Here is a 20,716-nt window from a genome sequence, read left to right on the forward strand (position 1 = left end):
ACAGCCAGGCTCTGCGGCCTAGTCCTGCTGCCTCTATGACCACCATAAAGACAAAAACTCCCTCTGATGTGACTCACCGTTCTAAGTAGACGTTTCCTTTTGCAGACATGCCTACAGATCGCTCCAGCACAAATGTCTGTATCTTTCACTGTAACTGTAAAATTGTGATTATAAAGTGAAAACCAATTCCAGGCGTCAGTCAGGTTAACAGGACCACACATCCTCTTCCCTTGAAGAATTTAGTCCTAAATTAGGTAGGCAGAGGAAGGGGGGCGGTGCTAGTGAGGAGGGGGTGGCCCAGCAGCAGGACTTAATCCCTAGCACCATCAGGAGGGCATTCCCACAGAGGGGCCCCTGGCAAGGGAGGACAGAGCCAAGCATGGTGATGTGAGCATCTCCAGAAAGGGCAGCCTGGCATAGGACGCAGAGTGAGAGGCCTACAGGAAAAGAGGAAAGCACCCAGCCACCCCCAGCGACAGAGCCCAAGGGGGGCCGGCAGGCATGGGGGTAGGGCAGGAGCAGGCAGCAGTGGGGATGCGAGATCAATTACAAAGCACTGATCAAATCCAGTAAACATACTGAAAATAATGGGAGCCAGTTTTCTCACTCTCAGAACAAGGGGTTAGGAATATGGAAGAACCAGAATGAATCCTGCAGTGTTGAATTAGAATTGGAGGCATGGGTGTGAACTCGCGGTTTTTGGCAGGTAGAGAAATACAGACATAAATTTTGTGAAGGGGCGCCTCTGACAGCCAGACCCCACATGGGCCGTCCCCAGATGCCACTCACCCTCACATACAACTGCGGGGACGCTGGCAGGCGGGAGCCCAGGGACCAGATGGCAGTGGCCACTAGGTGGCGCCCGGCAGCCGGCCAGGATGCCTCAGGATCGCCCAACAGCAAGGGTGCGGTGAGGAGGGAGGGTGGTGGGGCTGCACCCCTCCCTTCGGACCCGCCCCAAGTGAAGGGTGAACGTGCCACGGCGCCAGATGAGATGCAATGAGAACATAACATCCCTTCTGCGACACGGGACAAAGATGTTCTAAGCATTCTGCAAACTCACTGCCCTTGCCATATTCAGAAAGGTCAGCCATACAAGTCAAGGAAATACCGGGAATCCTTCCAGACTGAAGAGACGTGGCAAGTATGTGCAATGCACAGTACTGGCCGGGATCCTTTTGCTACAAAGGACCTTGAGTGGGACAAGCGAAAACAGGAGCAGGTCAGTAGGAAGGTTCCTGATGGCTGTGCTGTGGACAAGGCACCTGTTTATACAGCAATGTGTCGGGGAATGCAGGGGCTCAGGTTGACAACTTATTTTCAAATGGTTCAGGAAACAAAATCAGTTCTTTGTATTGTATCTTAAGTATCACAAGTCCTCTGCACGCCCCACCTTTTCTGCACGTTTGTTTCAAAATTTTAAAAACAGATTAATGAAAAAAGATGAAAGGGGATAATGTATGTAAGTGTATGGGCACATAGCAAGTGCACAATAATTGAGTTTGTCCCTCCAGCTTGGGGTCCCCTCTGCACAACAGGGCAACTCTTCAAATAGAGCCGGGGAGCCGTGCCCCATCACGGGTCTCCCGGAGCGTCTGCGCAAGTGCGGGGTCCTGGGACCCTCTGAGGTGGCATTCTCTAGCGCCTGCACAATGAAGCCCTTTTCGTGGGGACAAAGGTCTCTCAAGGGCACCTGCACAAAGCGCAGTGTGTTTGCCCCTGCGCATCTTCCTGCAGGCTTCACGCCAAGAGTAGGGGTCTTCAAACCCAGCTCTGTCTTCGTCCCCTCTGCCCTAGCCTGACCACTACCCAACACTTGAACTAAAGGACATATATATGCCAACCTGATCCCCCCTAGAAACGAAAATAGGAATGGGCCAAATTTTCTTTAGAAAATCACAGAATCGGGCGCCTGGGTGGCTCAGTCGTTAAGCGTCCGCCTTCGGCTCAGGGCATGATCCCAGAGTCCTGGGATCGAGCCCCGCATCAGGCTCCCTGCTCGGTGGGAAGCCTGCTTCTCCCTCTCCCACTCCCCCTGCTTGTGTTCCTGCTCTCGCTCTCTCTCTCTCTGTCAAATAAATAAATAAAATCTTTAAAAAAAAAAAAAAATCACAGAATCATCTTTCAGAGCAAGTCTATAGATGTTGCTTAGCTTTATAAATCAAGAAACAGGCACAGGGTGGGGAAATAGATTTTTTGAGGTGATAGATATATTCCTTATCTTGATTGTGATGGTGGTTACCCTATGAATAAGTAGCCCAAAACTCATCAAACTGCCCACCTACCTAGAAACAGTGAATTTCACTGAATGCAAATTACACATCAATAAACCTGATGTTTAACACTAGATCTTCAAAAGAAGAAATAGAAGCACAAGCACATTACTTAACAGTATAGAGAACACACAAAAAAAATTAAAAACTGAAAAGACCAAAGATGTTTACTCAGGACTAGAAGGTGAGTGAGGGTGGGAAAATGAGCTTGTGGAGAAGTTTAGAATCTTATGGTTAAATTAGACAATTGTAGTTGGGAGGGAAAATGAATAAATTATGTCTGCAAGTACACAAAAATATTTGGAAGTGTTTAAATTTGCAAATAGGTACCTATATTAATCCAAGACTTCCTTATTAGTGACAGTTAAAATGTACTGGAACTATGAATTAAATTTTAAAATCTAATGAGATTTGAATTTAAGTGTTCTGAATATTAATTTTTCAAACAAAAATAAACCTCTGACCTCCTTATGTATTCAAAAGCACCTTCCAGGACATTAAACCTCCCACTTGACAGAAACAGATAAGCTACGTGGGGTACAGCTTTTCAAAGACCTGGAGATGGGTACACAAAGAATTCTCAAGCAGAAAACAAGTTTTTCAAAATTCTTATTAAGAGGACAGGCAGTGGAAGAATCTGGGGCGAAAACAAGGATAGAACCAATCATCCTTGTCACCCTTGTCCCCCAGACGCTGGCTGCCAGCCTGCATGAGCTCATAGTGTCCTACCAGACTCACCCTCAGATCCTGTCCAAGTTCCACATCCCTTTCCCAACAGACAAAATGTTACGTTTTGAACTTGGAGTCACACCAGGGAAGAGTCAAACTCCACTCCACCACTCAGTGGCTGGCATCTGGACTAGACCCATCTGAATTAATGTATAATGGCCTTTAAGCCCAAAGGTTCGTCCCTCCTGAAACACAGGGGGCACCAGGGGAATGACATGCTGGGGTTGCCCACTTAGATGTGTCCCTAATACTGGCGACGCACGGCTCATCCCGAGAAGGGACCAAGACTCCTGCGAAGCTGCAGACCCACAAGAGGGCCCCAGTTGGGAGCCCTCCTCACAGCACTGGTCCTGCGCACCTGGACGACCCCATCCACGAGGCCCCAACTGCGCATGTGCACCCAACCCCCCCTGCCCCCTCAATTACCCCCACAACTAATACTCGCGGGCCATCCTCACGCCTGGTGGTCCACAGAGGAACTCACGAGGCAGTGTGCTCCCCGGAAAGGGGGAGGGTCTCAGGAAGGCCCCTACAGCAGCAGGCAGGTCCTGCAGTGTCTGTCCCTGGCCTCAGAGGCCTGGGCCCCCACAAGGAAAGGGAGGCGGCCACTTTTCAGAGCAGAAAATGAAGGGAATTTCAAAGTCATCAAATATGAAAATGGCAGTCACCCCACAAGCCAGATCCCAGAGGGCAGCCTGCGCTGGGCCCATGCCCAGGGTCTGCGAAGTGGGGTGCCCCGGAAGGGAGGGGCTGTTACACCAGCGCAGCACCCACTCTCAGCCACGTCAATCCTGGGGCGCCTGCGTAGTGCGCCTCCCTACACCCCGCCTCCCACCGGAGTCCCCGGGGCGCATGCGCAGTGCACACAGCTCGCCAGGACGCTCGCTCTGCCCTCGGCCACTGCTAGGCCTGGGGCGCCTGCGCGGGGCGCCTGCGCAGTGCGCCTCCCTACACCCGCGCGCAGGGGTGCTCGCAGGGGTATCTCTGTCTCCCTCTTCCTCTGCCTTTGGCTGAAGAAAGTCCTGGGTCACCTATTAAATGAACTAGGCCCTCTCATCCATATACCCTGTGACCAGCTTGAAGAGAATTAAGAACTCTCAGGAAAATTCCAACCAAGTCAACACCAGGGACTGGGTGTCCTCATCCAGGCCCCCATCTCTACCCAAGTATTCAGCTGAGGTCCCCTCCCAGGACCCTGCAAGGCTTTGCTAGGCAGAGGACTTGTGATACTTAAGAGACTTATTCAAGGGCCTCAACCAGCCTACCTAACGGGATGGTGCGCCCCCCCCCCCTTCCTTCTAGCTGCGTGGAAAATGGTTCTGAAACACTGGCAGGAAAGCCATCTTTGACGTAGGAGGACATGGCCCATTCCCAGTCAAGCTTTGTTTCTCCTCGGGAGTCCTTCCCACTTAGGTCCTCCAAAAGGGCCTGCAACAGGCAGCCTCTAATGGTCATGAAAGAACAGCATCTTACCCTAACCAGGACCAGAGCGTTCCTTACGGCTTTACATTGACCCTCACCACAAACCCAGTGACCGGGCGGTACAGATCTCTTCATTACTCTTCCCTGTTCTGCACACCAACAGTAGGGGCTGTAGTCTGCTAGGGTAAGTATATATGACGACCCTGACAAATAGCGTTACAACCAAGGGGAAACAGGTTCAAGAAACCTAATTGGTTTGAGGTTACAGTGGTTATACAACCTGTGGGAAGCAGCACAGATTGTGAACCCAGTGCTTTTTCACCTAAATGAGGAACATCGAGGGACACAAGCCTCACGTACTTCTAGGCTGCAGCAATAACCCTTGGTGAGTGGGTCCTAGCTGCTGAGCACCAGTTTGGTGGAAGCTTGGTTAAGGAGCCTGATGGTGATAGGTCTTACTTATATCCACTAGCATACCCCAAACACACACTCCTCTTTCCCCCTCCGCTAACAGGAAATTATGAGCAGCTCATAGAGGAATACAAAACTAACACAGCCTCTTTGAGCAATTTCATTTCATATAGCTCCAACAAGAGGTGAAATGGGATGGGGTACATAAGAAGAATCAAGGTAATATTCAAGAAAGATGGGCAGGCAAACCACAGAACGGGAGAAAATGTTTACAAATCATATATCTGGTAAGTAAACAATTCCTCACCCAACAACAACAACAAAACAAACACCCACTCACTCCCCGCTCTGAGTCCACAGAGGATGCCCTTCCCTTACGGACAAGCTCCTGATGCGCCATTAAAAAGGGGGCAAAGGACTTGAACAGGCATTTGTCCAAAGAAGATATACAGATGGCCAATAAGCACATAAAATGATATTCAACATCACTATTCATTAGGAAAATGCAAATCAAAACCACAATAAGATGCCACTCACATCCACTGAGGATGACTATTATAAAAACAAAAACAAAACAAAACAAAACAAAATAGCAAGTGCTGGAAATTGTGGAAAAATTAGAACCTTGTATGTTGCAGGTGAGGATGCAAAATGGTGCAGCTGCTACGGAAACCGGTTGGGCAATGTCTCAAAAAGTTGAAAATAGAATACCATACTATCCAGTAATCCCACTTCCGGATGTTTACCCAAAAGTACTGAAAGCAGAGACTCGAACAGGTATTTGCACACCAGTGTTCCAGAAGCATTATTCACATAGGCCAAAAGGTGAAAACAACCCAAATGTCCATCAAAAGATGAAAGGATAAACAAAATGTGGTATACACAGACAATGAAATATTATTCAGCCTTAAAAAGGAAGGAAATCCTAACACATGCTACAACAGGGATAGACCCTGAAGGCATTATGCTGAATGAAAAGAAGCCAGGCATAAAAGGAAAAATATCGCATGATTTCACGTACATGAGACAATCAGAGTAGTAAAATTCATAGAGACAGAAAGTAGAACTGTGGTTGCCAGGACTGAGGTGAAAGAGGGATAGGGACTTACTGTTTAATGGACAGTTTCAGTTTAGCAAGATGGAGAAGTTCTGGAGATGGATGGTGGTGATGGTTGCACAACAATGTGAATTATTTAATGCAAGTGAACCATACACCCAAAAATGGTTAAAATGGTAAATTTTATGTTATGTATTATTTTACCACATTTTTTTTTTAAGACAAAAAAAAAAAAAGATAGGCAAAGGCCAGCTCTTCGAGGGTCTTTTATGCAATGCTAAGTATTTGGGACATCATCTTAAAGACTAAGCAGTATCAAGGGGAGAATGAGGGGTTAAGAGAGAATCTCCTATGCCTTAGTTGGGCAATGCAGGTAGTACAGTCCTAGAATAGAATCGCACATGAAACAGGCACTCAATGAATGCTGGTAGAATAAAGAAAGTAGAAATCCCGCCTAGTCTTAAATAACACCCCCTCCCCCATACACACCACCAATTTACATCAGGAGATAAGAGCAGGGAGAACTGCGTTTCCCCCAATAATGCTACAATGGCGTGCACCCAGTCTTGGAGGTCTTTCAGTCTGTCAGACTCCGGCTGTGGGCATAAAGGGGGCGCCCTTCCCCAGGGTACAGCTCCCTGTTTCCCACACACACCTCCAATCTGCCACCAAACCTGTATCCATGCTCCAACAGGCAGAGGGACAAAACTAGGAGAATCACAAACCAAGGATCAGTCTCCACCCTAGTAGTCACTAACTGGGTGACACAATGCAACTACCTGACCCTCTGAGTCAGACTCCTCCTCTGGGAGGTAAAGGGGCATGAGATGACATTCGCATCTTACAGCAGCCGTGACAACTGGACACGAGATAATGTACTCATGCTTACGCAAAACGCACGGCAGAGAGCTGCTCCCCGGTGCCCTTTGCTCTCTTGAATACAGGAAGCATGACACGGTGCCGAGATTCTGTCTGCACTGCCTCCGACCGCAAAAATGGGGGCGGCTGCACCCTGAGACCCTTCCATCTGGGACCTGGCACGGCTGGTACTCCGGCACTACGCGCAGGGAAGGCCAGGGCCTCCGGGAAACCCTGTACTCCGCGCTGCGCCGGGCTCTGGACCCCAGCAGCGAGGGCTGCTTGATTCCTCCACCGACCAGGAGCTAACGGAAATAAGTGTGGCCGGCCGGCAGAGGGGCACTGAGAACTTCCAGTCTCGGAGCTGCTGCCACGTGAAAACGTGGCCAAGTGTTGCCGGGTCATTCTTTTTTCTCCCTGAGACCCCAGAAATCCGGATTTGGGGGTAAAGCTTTGCAACTCTTAGACGCTAGCAACTAAAAAAACAAAACAAAACAAAACTTAAAGCAGAACGGCCCAACCAAGACGCCTCTGCTGGCGGAACCCAGCCTTCACGCGGCCAGTCTGAGACCCCCGTATCTACGCCAGGCTCGCCCCTGTATCGGCCCCTGGGAGGCAAAGCAGCTACTTACGAAGGAGGAGAAGGACGGGAGGAGGATCCTGAGGACATTGCACCCAAACACGAAGCTGAGCACCAGCAGCCACGCCCAGCGGTCAGCCTCCGCGCCGCTCATGCCGATGCTCCCGGAGGTGCCGGCTCCGCTAAGGTAACTCCATGGGGACCACGCCGGCGCCCACGCCGCGCGGGCGCCTGCGCAGTGAGGCCCAGCGGCCGCGGAGGCGCGCCGCCGCGCCTGCGCACTGTGCCACACTGGGCCGGGAGGCGGGGCCGTCTTTTCCTCTTGGTCATGGACGCTTTCCAGGTTACTCCTTGGCCTTTTCGGCTTCCGTAGCCTTTCCGCACCCTCCCCACCCCCCCGCCCCGGCCGCGGTTTTCCAAGCTCCGGTGGTTGGGCTGCCACCGGCTAGAGGTTTGTTGTAGCCGCGAGCCACTTGTTACAATTATATAGTGAGTGCTTTCTTTAAATTGACTTTTATTCCTAGATAAATTTATTTTAAAATAAGCCTCCCCATAAATGGAAAACTACCGTAATTATAGTAGCAAGTCACTGTAAAAAGAAACGTTTTGTAATCATATGTGAAATGTCTTGTTTATATTTTCAAAACACTGAAGTAAATCTAAACAATTTACAAAGCTGCATACCTGAAAAATAAGTATTAATCAGAAGGCACTGTTTACAATCAGCCTGTAATAACCTAAGTTTAGGTGAAATGAAGTTTTATGGCAAAATAATCCCAATTCATGTTTGCATATAGTAGATAAAGCAAAAGATATTTAGCTGGGGGCGCCTGGGCAGCTCAGTGGTTAAGCCTCTGACTCTTGATTTTGGGCTCAGGTCAAGATCTCAGAGTTGTGACATCTGGGCTCCCCACTTAGTGTGGAGCCTGCTTAGGACTCTCTCTCTCCTTCTGCCCCGCCCCACCCCCATCCCCGCCCCTTCCCACCCCCACCCCACCCTTCCATGTGTGTGCGTGGGTCCACTCTTTCTCTAAAAATAAATAATAAATAAAAATAAAATAAGAGATATTTAGTTGCCCCTTCTGCCAAGGTTGGATTTTTTTTTTTTAAGATTTTATTTATTTGATAGAGAGGTAGCGAGAGAGGGAACACAAGCAGGGGGAGTGGGAGAGGGAGAAGCAGGCTTCCCACGGAGCAGGGAGCCCGTAGGAGGGGCTCTATCCCAGGAACCTGGAATCAGGACCTGAGCCGAAGGCAAACGCTTAACGACTGAGCCACCCAGGCGCCCTAGGTTGGATTTTGAGAACAAATTCCAATCAAGGGAATCAAGGAGCTGTGGTTCTACTCTCTTCGCAAAATGAGCACACCTTTTAGAATTTCTAAAAGTAAGAAAGAGTTTTCTGGAGCCCAAGTTAGGACAGTTGCCTGGGAAACATGCTCCTCACAAGGAAGAAAGCGTTCTAGAAAAGTTTTTACAGGGTTATATACTTTTTTTTTTTTTTTGACAGAGAGAGAAACAGCAAGAGCAGGAACACAAGCAGGGGGAGTGGGAGAGGGAGAAGCAGGCTCCCCGCCGAGCAGGGAGCCCGATGCGGGGCTCGATCCCAGGACCCTGGGATCATGACCTGAGCCGAAGGCAGACGCTTAACGACTGAGCCACTCAGGCGCCCCTATACTTTTTTTACATCTTGTACAGGCTCAAAAGCTTACAGATTAGCATATAGGCAGGAATCATGAGTTTTATCACAGAGGAATGCCGGGGACAGCAGGATTGATCAGTATCTTAAGGACAAGATGGTTCTCCTTCAGGCTACGTATTCACAAAGCAGATGTACAATGCATGGGTGGCAGACCATAAATCAAGTTTTTGGTTTGAACAAAGTTTCTTAAGAGTCGTGTTGACTGAGAAAGAAATCTGAAATGGCGTTCCTTGCGTATCAGGGCTTTAGAGAGTTTTTCTCTCATCATTTCCCCCTTTTGATCAGTAATCTTTCGACAGAAAGCATTGGTGATCATTATTTTGCCCCTTGATGCCTGAGTGATTGCTTACCTGCCGTGGGCCCATCATGTCCCTCAACGCTAGGTTGGATTTAAGTCACCTAGGAGTCTATGTGTGTGTGTGGGGGGGGGGGGGGTTGTCAACAGAATGGCCTTTAACAGGGAATATTACAGTATATATATATTTTTTCAATCAGATCGAATCGTCATGCCAACATTGTGTGCTTTGTAATGAATTTTTGCCTTTGCATTTTTGTAACATTTATAACATAAATACAAAAATAGCAATAAAAATCCAATTAATAACATTTGAAGCAAATAATGGGGACTAGGTACAGAATGAGAAAAAGAATCCCTCCAAAAAATCCATTACAGGGGCGCCTGGATGGCTCAGTCGTTAGGCGTCTGTCTGCCTTCAGCTCAGGTTACGATCCCAGAGTCCTGGGATCCAGCCCCGCATCGGGCTCCCTGCTCTGCGGGAAGCCTGCTTCTCCCTCTCCCACTCCCCCTGTTTGTGTTCCCTCTCTCTGTGTCTCTCTCTGTCAAATAAATAAATAAAATCTTTAAAAAAAAAAATCATTACAGATATTTTGTAATATTGAATTAACTTGAGTATCTATTTCCTTTATCTGTAGTTATTTGTGCCTTGTGATATGTTTGAACTGATTGGTTTAAAATGGTAATTAAATTTTGTTTTTGTTTTTTTTTAGATTATTTATTTATTTATTTGGGAGAGAGAGAGAGAGCATGAGAGGTGGGAGGGTCAGAGGGAGAAGCAGACTCCCCGCCGAGCAGGGAGCCCGATGTGGGACTCGATCCCGGGACTCCAGGATCATGACCTGAGCTGAAGGCAGTCGCTTAACCAACTGAGCCACCCAGGCGCCCAGATTTTCTGTTATTATATGTAACAATTTCTCTGGCCAGTTAGTTTCCATAGATATTACATCTTGTGGTGGTTGTGATTCTATCTCCCAAAACATTTGGTCATGAATATCAATATTAGTATGATTTTTGTTAGAATCAGGCAGTTCTATTTGAGATAGAAGGCCAGTATTACACCATATAGGAGTAGAGTTAAGATGAAAAATACTCTTGTTACAAAATAAATCAAGGAGTATTACAGAGGTGGGGTTTTTTTTTAAGAATTTATTTATTTATTTGAGTGAGAGAGAGAGAAAGAGTAAGAGAGTGAGCACAAGCAGGGGGAGGGCAAGGGGCAGAGGGAGAGGGAGAATCAGACTCCCCACTGAGCAGGGAGCCCAACACGGGTCTCAATCCCAGGACCTTGAGATCATGACCTGAGCCGAAGGCAGACACTTAACCAACTGAGCCACCCAGGCACCCCTGCAGAGGTGTTTTGAAAACCTTCCCAACAACATCTTCTTTTCCCATATACCATACGTTAGTTTGTACAGGCCAAGTTGGAGTGAATTCAGGGCTCCATTGTTGTTTAGGGCCTAACCATATATTTTTCCTGAATTCACAGATATCAGAAGATACAAGAATCCAGTAAGAATCACTGCCTATTAAGGCCCATCTTCCTCCAATGGCAAGAACTTTGGTGGTATTTATAATAGTTTCTATTCCCACTATGACACTGAAATAAGTCTAGTTAGCCATAAGTTTGGATACCAAGGCAGTAATTGAACATTTATATAAGTTACAAGGGTCTTTAATGATTTTTCCACAGATTAGGAGAGCTGTACATTTTGGGTTTCTGCAGCCATTGACCCATAATTACCTCAGAATCTTCTGGGATGGGGCGCCTGGGTGGCTCAGTTGGTTAAGCGACTGCCTTCAGCTCAGGTCATGATCCTGGAGTCCCGGGATCGAGTCCCGCATCGGGCTCCCTGCTCGGCAGGGAGTCTGCTTCTCCCTCTGACCCTCCCGACCCTCCCCCCTCTCATGCTCTCTCTCTCTCAGTCTCTCTCTCAAATAAATAAATAAAATCTTTAAAAAAATAAAGAAAGAAAGAAAGAAAGAAAAAGAATCTTCTGGGATGAATGGCAAAGTTAGATTTAGGAGATGGCTGAATCCACCAAGTCACTTCTAAAGTAGCATCTTTGATAGATGCCCACTGTTTTTTCTTGTTTTGTCTTAGGTCGCTCCATCTACGAAAACATGGTTTGTGAGTACACTGGATAATTCGGCATGTTGGACAAGCGGTTGCTAAGTTTCTCCCGTTGTACCTGGGGACCTTTCTTCATACATTATCATCTAAGTTTATAGAGACACAATGGTCAATCTGTTGAGTATTATATATATTGTAGGTTAAATCTGAGTTACGTAGCACTTCTTGAAAGGCTTTTCCTAATAGAGGTAATTTGTAAGCACCAGTGTAGCTACGGGAACATTAGAGTAAGTCCAAAAGTTCATCAATATTTCATCTAAGTTCTCATTATAATAAAGTACTCCGGTAATATTCAAAGTTATATTAGTTAAATCTGCAAGTAACCATGATATTTTATCAGGACATAATCAAGGGGGAGGTGAAAGCAAACAAGTAGATTTACTATCTTCTAATACCACAATTTAAAAAAAAAAAAGAGGGGCGCCTGGGTGGCTCAGTCAGTTAAGCGACTGCCTTCGGCTCAGGTCATGATCCTGGAGTCCTGGGATCGAGTCCCGCATCGGGCTCCCTGCTCGGCGGGGAGTCTGCTTCTCCCTCGGACCCTGCCCCCCTCTCATGCTCTCTGTCTCTCATTCTCTCTCTCTCAAATAAATAAAATCTTTAAAAAAAAAATTAAAAAAAAAAAAAAGAGTAGAAATACAAGCCTGGTCCCAAATCTTGGGAGAGCAGTCTTTACTGGTGTCACCTACCCCTCATCCTAGTTTGTAGCTCAAATGTCTCTGATGATCCTTCAGTGCCCCACTAAACAATTAGACACAAAGATTTTGTCTATTCGTGAGCTATTGCGGTGACTTCTTTACATCATTTATTTTTTCCGGTTTGCAGAGCTTCGGGGAAAAGGACAGTTTTAATTCTCAAATGATTCTAAGTCAGAAAGGTGGGAGAAAAATCAAAGTGTTAGTTTGAAGAGTTGTAGCCAGGCATTGGAGGACACTAAAAGAAATCAGAATCAAGGGGCGCCTGGGTGGCTCAGTCATTAAGTGTCTGCCTTTGGTTCAGCTCATGATCCCAGGGTCCTGGGATTGAGCCCACGTCGGGCTCCCTGCTCAGTGGGGAGCCTGCTTCTCCCTCTCCCTCTCCTCCTGCTTGTGTTCCCTCTCTAGCTGTGTCTCTCTCTGTCAAATAAATAAATAAAATCTTAAAAAAAAAAAAAGAAATCAGAATCAAGTCCAGTTTATAATGAATAGTATTAAAATCTAATAGCTACAAAGATGTGCTATTGAAACATGTTCTTTCTATAATCACCCTCATTTTTACCAAAAATCGCCAAATTATTACTAATTTCTTTGCAAAATAAATCCAGTTTTTTTTTTAAAGATTTTATTTATTTATTCATGACAGACAGACAGAGAGAGAGAGAGAGAGAGAGAGGCAGAGGGAGAAGCAGGCTCCCAAGGAGCAGGGAGCCTGATGCGGGACTCGATCCCGGGACCCTGGGATCATGACCTGAGCCGAAGGCAGACGCTTAACCATCTGAGCCACCCAGGCGCCCCAAAATAAATCCAGTTTTAATAAACTTGGCCTTATTACTTACATAAGCAGAGCAAGAATAGTGATTGACCAAATAAGGTTTTTAAAATCTGCTTTGCTGGAACTTTTTTTTTTTAAGATTTTTTATTTGAGAGAGTGAGTGAGAGAAAGAGAGAACACGAGCTGGGGGGAAGAGCAGAGGGAGAGGGAGAAGCAGACTACCTGCTGAGCAGGGAGCCCGATGTGGGGCTCGATCTCCAGACCCTGGGATCATGACCTGAGCCGAAGGCAGACGCTTAACCGACTGAGCCACCCAGGTGCTCTTGGAACTTTTGTATCAGGAATTTTAGATTGAACTTTTAATAGCCTCTCAAGGCCAGAAGCCAAACCAAATTCTTGCTGTCAGATTTGCCTACAATACCTATAGATTTAGGTGAATTCCTCTTCTTGAGGTCCCCAAAATATCCTGAGGCTCCTGTAGCCTGCCAGGAAGTGACATTCTTTACTCACCTGGTGAGGCTGCTGGGAACTCTGCAAGCAAGATAGCAGGTCAACATTTCCAAGGGACTTTATTGGCTCAAGAAAGTCAACCTTAGTTCCTTAAAGTTGTGTGGTCGTTTCTGAGTCTATGCATATCTCTCTCAAATATGACATTCCAGTCAAACTCTTGGTAAAATAACCAATATTTCCAATGGTGTCCTGTTACAAGGAGAACAGATTCTTATTGAACTTATGCAGATGATTATAACTGCCATGAAAGAAAGAATACTCACTGAGAGTTTCTGAATTTTGGAGGGTTTTAGGTAGAGAGAAAAGATAAATGTTTCAATTTGTTCACAAAGGTGTATTTTATCATATTTCTGTGATTCATAGGTATCTTAAGAGAAAAGGTTTCCTTAAATCTGGAAGAGTAGACTTTAAAGGACCAGTAATGTTTCTCTTGATCTCAGGGTCATGACTTCAAGCCCCACGTTGGTCTCCATGCTGGGCATGGAGCCTACTTAGTAAATAAATAAATAAATAAATAAATAAATAAATAAATAAATAAATAAATAAATTAAAAAAAGACCAGTAATGTTCTAAACAAGAGTCATAAAAATCATAATAATCTTCCTCAATTCATTCAGTCCCATCTTATTAATTCTTGTTCTGTTTGAATGCAGTTTTCCCACTACTGGAAATTCTCACTCAGCTTAGTTTTATGATCTAAAAGACATCAGAATCCTCGGTTGGTCAAAAAGTCCATTTCATGAATCTCATTAAAGATGAAACACATTTTCAAAAGCATCGGAACAATAACTACAGATGGCAAAAAGACTCAAAATGGACATGGTTAAAGATGTGATGAGAGTTCATTATAATGCAGTTGACAAAGAAATCCAGTTGTTTTGGTGACATACAACACATCAATAATTAGAATGTCGTGATGACCTTACACCAGGACATATTAAAATTTGAACCTTCGGCTCAGGTCATGATCCTGGAGTCCTGGGATCGGGTCCCGCATCGGGCTCTCTGCTCGGCAGGGAGTCTGCTTCTCCCTCTGACCCTCCTCCCTCTCATGCTCTCTGTCTCAAATAAATAAATAAAATCTTTAAAAAAAAAATTTAGGAATTTCATGTAATTTCTGAAATAGTTATAGCATTTCAGGGTGCCCTGGTGGTTCAGTTGGTTGAGCATCCGACTCTTGATTTTGGCTCAGGTCATGATCTCAGGGTTGTGGGACTGAGCCCTGTGTGGGGCTCTATGCTCAGTGGGGAGTCTGCTTGGGATTCTCTCTCTCCCTCTGCCCCTCCCCCCACTCACACACGCACGTGCGCTCTCTCTCTCTCAAAATAAATAAATCTTTAAAAATAGTTATAGCATTTGCCCATACAATATAACCTAAGAAGGTTTATCATCATTTGTTTAACAATGTTTCCCATATGACTTAACACAACAAATAAGCAAGCCTAATTAGTGAAAAGGATTTCATTTAGAATTCAAATCTTTGGGAAGTTCTGTTAAAAACCTCAGATGGGGGCTCCTGGGTGGCTCAGATGGTTAAGTGTCTGCCTTCAGCTCAGGTCATGATCCCAGACTCCTGGGATCGAGTCCCGCATCGGGCTCCCTGCTCAGCGGGGAGCCTGCTTCTCCCTCTGCCTCTCTCTCTGTCTCTTATGAATTAAAAAAAAAAAAAAATCTTAAAAAAAAAAAAAAACCTCAGATGGTTTTAAAGCACATGACTAAATAGGATTACAGATGGTTATAAAACTTAATATTTAATTATCTATTTAACCAACGTGGCAATGCCTAAATTCTAAAGACAAATACAAGAGGTTACCCAGTCATTAGCAAAACTTAACTCCTTTCAATACTGAAAAGTCTTAGCTTTCTTAAGTAATCAAAGACCTGATAGAGACAAAGCATAGCAAGCATGGGTTTGTTTGGTTTGGGTTTTTTTTTTTTTGGCGGGGGGGGGGGGGGGGGTAGATAAGAAAAACTTTGTTTATAATTTCTTCTCAAGAGCAGACCAACAATCCAAGAAAACTTTGACTTTTTAACAGAGAAAAAGGCCAAATGTCAATCTTATATTAATGTACATTTAAAACTCATTCATTCCTATCTTAATTAGCCCTGACCATGCATAAAATTCGTTTCCAAAGATTTCCCATCACAAACCTACAACTCCTTTCTTCATTCAGATTTTTGTCCTTAGTCTTCTCTCTCTAAATAACCAGTCTCATTTTAGGACAAAATTACTTTCCTTCCCCTCAAGAAAAATATGTTCCCATTCCTCATACCTTTCTTATCAAAAACACATCTTACTTTCCTTACATACAGAGTTGGTTTATCATTTTCTAGCAGTCTCAAATATTTATCAGAATTCTTAATGCTTAGAAACCTTAATTTCTGGGGCGCCTGGGTGGCTCAGTTGGTTAAGCGTCTGCCTTTGGCTCAGGTCATGATCCTGGAGTCCCTGGATCGAGTCCCTGGATCGAGTCCCTGGATCAAGTCCCGCATCGGGCTCCCTGCTCAGCAGAAAACCTGCTTCTCCCTCTCCCACCCCCCCTGCTTGTGTTCCCTCTCTCGCTGTGTCTCTGTCAAATAAATAAATAAAATCTTTAAAAAAAAAAAGTGTTTGGCTGAGGGGAGGGCCGTTGGCCGGGCCGCGGTCCGCCGCTCCAGTGAGCGGGTCGCCTGCGGCTGCGGGTGCCTTGTTGCTTTCCTGGGCGCCACTCCCCGGCGGGGGGCGCGCCATTGGCGCGGCACCGATTCCTCTCGGGCTGTCGCGCGCTGCTCTGAGCAGCGTCACCCTTTAGACGAGAAAGCTGGCGGGCACTATGGGGAAGAAACAAAAGAAGAAGAAAGAGGAGGAGGTGCTAGAAGAGGAGGAAGAGGAACATGTGGTGGAAACAGTTCTTGACCACCAGTGGTAAAGGGCAAAGTGGGGGACCTCCTCCGGTGGAAGGGGTCCCCGGACGAGGGTAACACGTGGGGGCCAGAAGAGAACCTGGGCTGCCCTGATCTCATTGCCGAGTTTCTGCAGTCACAGAAAACAGCACACGAGACAGAAATCAGAGGGAGGCAAGCGCAAAGCTGACCCTGATTCTGAAGATAAGGGAGAAGAGAGCAGACCAAAGAAGAAGAAAGAAGAGCCAGAAAGGCCACGAGGCTTTGCCCGGGGTTCGGAGCCAGAGCGGCGCACTGGAGCTACAGACCCCAGCGGAGAGCTCATGTTCCTGATGAAAGGGGAAAATGCTGATGAGGCCGACCTGGTCCCTGCCGGGGAGGCCAACGTCAAGTGCCCGCAGGCGGTCATATCCTTCTATGAGGAAAGGCTGACGTGGCATTCTTGCCCCTCGGAGGACGATGACAAAACAGATGACAAGAATTCAGTCTCCCGAGTACCTGCCCCGCCACATCCGACTGTGGGATTCAAGCGGGGAGGGAAGGAGTTCTACTGGTCTTGACACCATAGAGGTGGCTTGAGAAGATGTCCTTTGAAGAGTCGGTATCGTTTCTGTGCCCCGCAGCAGCCCAAGCGTTTTAAAGCCTTTCCAGGCTGTGTAGTTGGCACACCCACCCCAGCGGAGGGGAAGGAGGAGACGTGTTGTAAGGCAGCCCATTCTGTGCTTTGCTGAGAAAGGCAAAGGGCCTTCCATGAAGGACAGAACTTGCAGAATGGGTGTGTGGGAGAGCAACAGATACTGCAGATCTTCAGAGCGCATCTCCACAACGCACAGCCTTCTTCCCAATAGTGTTCACTCTGCATTTTTACAGCCTAGCATGTGTGTAGTTTTTGGCTATTACTGGCTATTACTGGTGTATCATTTGGGGGTGGGAGGGTTGGGGGTGGGAAGGAACAGAGATGGGTAGGATCATTTTGTTAAAATTCGGGGCCTGATTGGGGAAATGGTGAAACAATGGAAAGAACAAACTTGTGGTGATTCGGTTCTGTGTCCCGAATATTTTATCTTTTCAAAAAAATGTAATTGGCGACCTAAATGAGGACTGTGAGAGACTGTTTAAAAGCTGTTTAAAAGCTGGGAATGCGGGCGCCTGGGTGGCTCAGTTGGTTAAGCGACTGCCTTCGGCTCAGGTCATGATCCTGGAGTCCCGGGATCGAGTCCCGCATCGGGCTCCCTGCTCGGCAGGGAGTCTGCTTCTCCCTCTGACCCTCCCCCCTCTCATGTGCTCTCTCTCTCATTCTCTCTCTGTCAAATAAATAAATAAAATAAAATCTTAAAAAAAAAAAAAAAAAAGCTGGGAATGCCCAAAACTTTAAGCCAAGGTGTTCCCCACCTGAGCTTAACGCTGTTCCCAACAAAGGACTAAGCCAGTTAATAAGTTACCAAAACTGCCATTTTGGGGATGGAAACTGATTGAAGAGGAAAAGTCTTATTGGAGTGTATACATAAGCAGATTGTTCTGTCTTAGAGGTGCTAATTCTTGAAATTGATAAGAAGGCCCTTTCTTTTCCAATTATGAAGTTTTAAACATCAGCTTGTCCATCCACGCCACTGCCTGAGGTATTTGGAGAGGGGAAGAGGGTAGTATAGAAAGTGGGAGAGCAGAGAAAGACAAAGGCCCCTGCTCTTAGGGTGGAAAACTCTTGGAGCCTGTTATTGGAACTTTGAACTCTGAAATCAATCACTGGTGGCAGGGTTCAGTCACTGACAGCACAAGTTCATTGAATCACTTCAAGAGTGGAAGGATTTCAAAAGCCCTGGTCTCAGGAGAAGATTAAACTTTCATACTGGGGCAGTGGTTCACTTTAAAACACAAAACAAAATAAAACATTTTTTTAAGCCTAAGAATTAACTAATACCCAATATGCTGTTTTGAGTCATGAGATCCATCAGTTCTTGACATTGTCTAGACCTGCATTCTAGAACTCCATTGTAAAATCTTTTTAGGCATGTGTTAGGTTTCTGTGGAAACTTTGTTTAAATGTAAACTTCATACCACATTGTCAGTTTTTGTCTTAATAAAACTATAGATTTATAAAAAAAAATAAAAATTAAAAAAAGAAACCTTAATTTCTAGTAATTTCTAGTAAAAATTAAGTAGTAACCACTTGTGAACTGTTACACCAGAATACTTTACACAAGAAATTTCTGAATACATTTCATGATTTCTAGCTAATGTGGTTTTTTTATAGTATAACTTTCAGTAAAACACAAAGCATGTTTACCAAACAGAACCACATATTCCCAGTTTCTCTGCAATAAGAAGGCAAAAGCAGACAAACCTACATTCAGTAATCAATACTCTAGTATTCTATCTTATTTGGCAAAGACCTAGATATCCAATGAATTCAACCCAATTTATCATTTAACGTAGCAACACTTCAAAGTTTCAGGTTACCAAAGATTTTGAAAGTTATAAACCTTTTTATTTACTTACCCTATTTGCTCATAACAATTACCCAGGAAAAGATCATGAGACAGACAAAGTCAACCATTATTTTAAGTTATTTTTTGCTGAAAATGGCACCAGAGATGACACGAGCTTATCTGACCTTTAGTAAACCTTATTAGAATAAGAGTTTTATGTTTAATGCAGATATCTCTAAAGACATGTCTATTTTATTTAAACCGACAACTTAAACTAGTTTTAATGTTGAACATTTTTCCAGATCATGTAAACATGAAAAACATTTGGGTTAGTCTCTATCTTTCTGAGTTTTAGAAGGTTCAATTCTTTTTTTGTTTTGTTTTGTTCTGTTTTTATTTTTAATTTAAATACAATTAAATAACATATAATGTATTATTGGTTTCAGAGGTAGAGGTAAGTGATTCATCAGTCCTATATAATACTCAGTGCTCACTACATCATGTGCCCTCCTTATTAAAGTCCACCACTCAGTTACCCCATCCTCCTGCCCCTCCAGAAAGCCTCAGTTTGTTCCTATGATTAAGAGTCTCTTACGGGGCGCCTGGGTGGCTCAGTTGGTTAAGCGACTGCCTTCGGCTCAGGTCATGATCCTGGAGTCCCAGGATTGAGTCCCGCATCGGGCTCCCTGCTCGGCGGGGAGTCTGCTTCTCCCTCTGACCCTCCCCCCTCTCATGTGCTCTCTCTCATTCTCTCTCTCTAATAAATAAATAAAATCTTTAAAAAAAAAAAACAAAAAAAAAAGTTAAAAAAAAAAAAGAGTCTCTTACGGTTTATCTCCCTCTGTGATTTCATCTTCTTTTATTTTTTCCTACCTTCCATTATGAGCCTCTGTCTTGTTTTTTAAATTCCACAAATGAGTGAGATCATATAATAATGGTCTTTCTCTGATTGCCTTATTTTGCTTAGCATAATACCCTCTACCTCCATCCATGTTATTGCAAATGGCAAGACTTCATTCTTTTGATGGCTGAGTAGTATTCCATTGTGTATATATACCACATCTTTATCTGTTCATCTGTCCATGGACATCTGGGCTCTTTCCATAGTTTGGCTATTGTGGACATTGCTGCTATAAACATTGGGGTGCAGGTGCCCCTTCAGATCACTACATCTGTATCTTTGGGGTAAATACCCAGTAATGCAATTGCTGGGTCTTAGGGTAGCTCTATTTTCAACTTTTTGAAGAACCTCCATACTGTTATCCAGAGTGGCTGCACCAGCTTGCATTCCCACCAACAGTGTAGGAGGGTTCCCCTTTCTCCGCATCCCTGCCAACATCTGTCGCTTCCTGACTTGTTAATTTTAGCCATTCTGACTGGTGTGGTGTGTTATCTCATTGTGGTTTTGATTGTGTATTTCCCTGATGCTGAGTGATGTTGAACATTTTTTTCACATGTCTTTTGGTCATTTGTATGTCTTTGCAGAAATGTCTGTTCATGTCTTCTGCCCATTTCTTGATTGGATTATTTGTTCTTTGGGTGTTGAGTTTGGTAAGCTCTTTATAGATTTTGGATACTAGCCCTTTCTCTGATAAGACATTTGCAAATATCTTCTCCCATTCTGTTGGTTGTCTTTTGGTTTTCTCAACTGTTTCCTTTGCTGTGCAAGAGCTTTTTATCTCAATGAAGTCCCCATAGTTCATTTTTGCCTTTGTTTCCCTTGCCTTTGGAGATGTATCTAGCAAGAAGTTGCTGTAGCTGAGGTCACAGAGGTTGCTGCCTTTGTTCTCCTCTAGGATGTTGATGGACTCCTGTCTCACATTTAGGTCTTTCATCCACTTTGAGTCTATTTTTGGGTATAGTGTAAGGAAATGGTCCAGTTTCATTCTTCTGCATGTGGCTATCCAATTTTCCCAACACCATTTGTTGAAGAGACTGCCTTTTTTCCATTGGATATTCTTTTCTGCT

General features: G+C 45.1%; 1 protein-coding gene and 1 pseudogene across 3 annotated transcripts in view; one reads left to right on the forward strand and one right to left on the reverse strand.

Moving 5' to 3' along the window:
• Positions 1-7,563, reverse strand: part of GET1 (guided entry of tail-anchored proteins factor 1) — a 29,208-nt gene extending 21,645 nt beyond the window's left edge. The window contains exons 1-2 of one of the 3 annotated variants that reach the window (XM_054504084.2): positions 7,383-7,522; positions 78-154 (exon numbers count right to left, since the gene is read on the reverse strand). Coding sequence is in view for 2 of the 3 variants with exons in the window: in XM_045902435.3 (XP_045758391.1) it covers positions 7,383-7,484 (102 nt within the window). In the remaining variant the exon portion in view is untranslated. Of the gene's footprint in view, positions 1-77; positions 155-7,382 lie in introns of all 3 variants that reach the window. The other 2 variants (XM_045902435.3, XM_045902434.3) reach the window with 2 other exon arrangements.
• On the forward strand, positions 7,380-18,839 carry LOC135362593 (chromobox protein homolog 1-like; annotated as a pseudogene).
• Positions 18,840-20,716: the final 1,877 nt, after the last annotated feature.

The sequence above is a fragment of the Mirounga angustirostris genome, unplaced genomic scaffold (assembly GCF_029215605.1).
Source record: "Mirounga angustirostris isolate CCGP_5_RB_7025 unplaced genomic scaffold, mMirAng1.0.hap1 SCAF_1, whole genome shotgun sequence".
Taxonomy (NCBI): Eukaryota; Metazoa; Chordata; class Mammalia; order Carnivora; family Phocidae; genus Mirounga; species Mirounga angustirostris.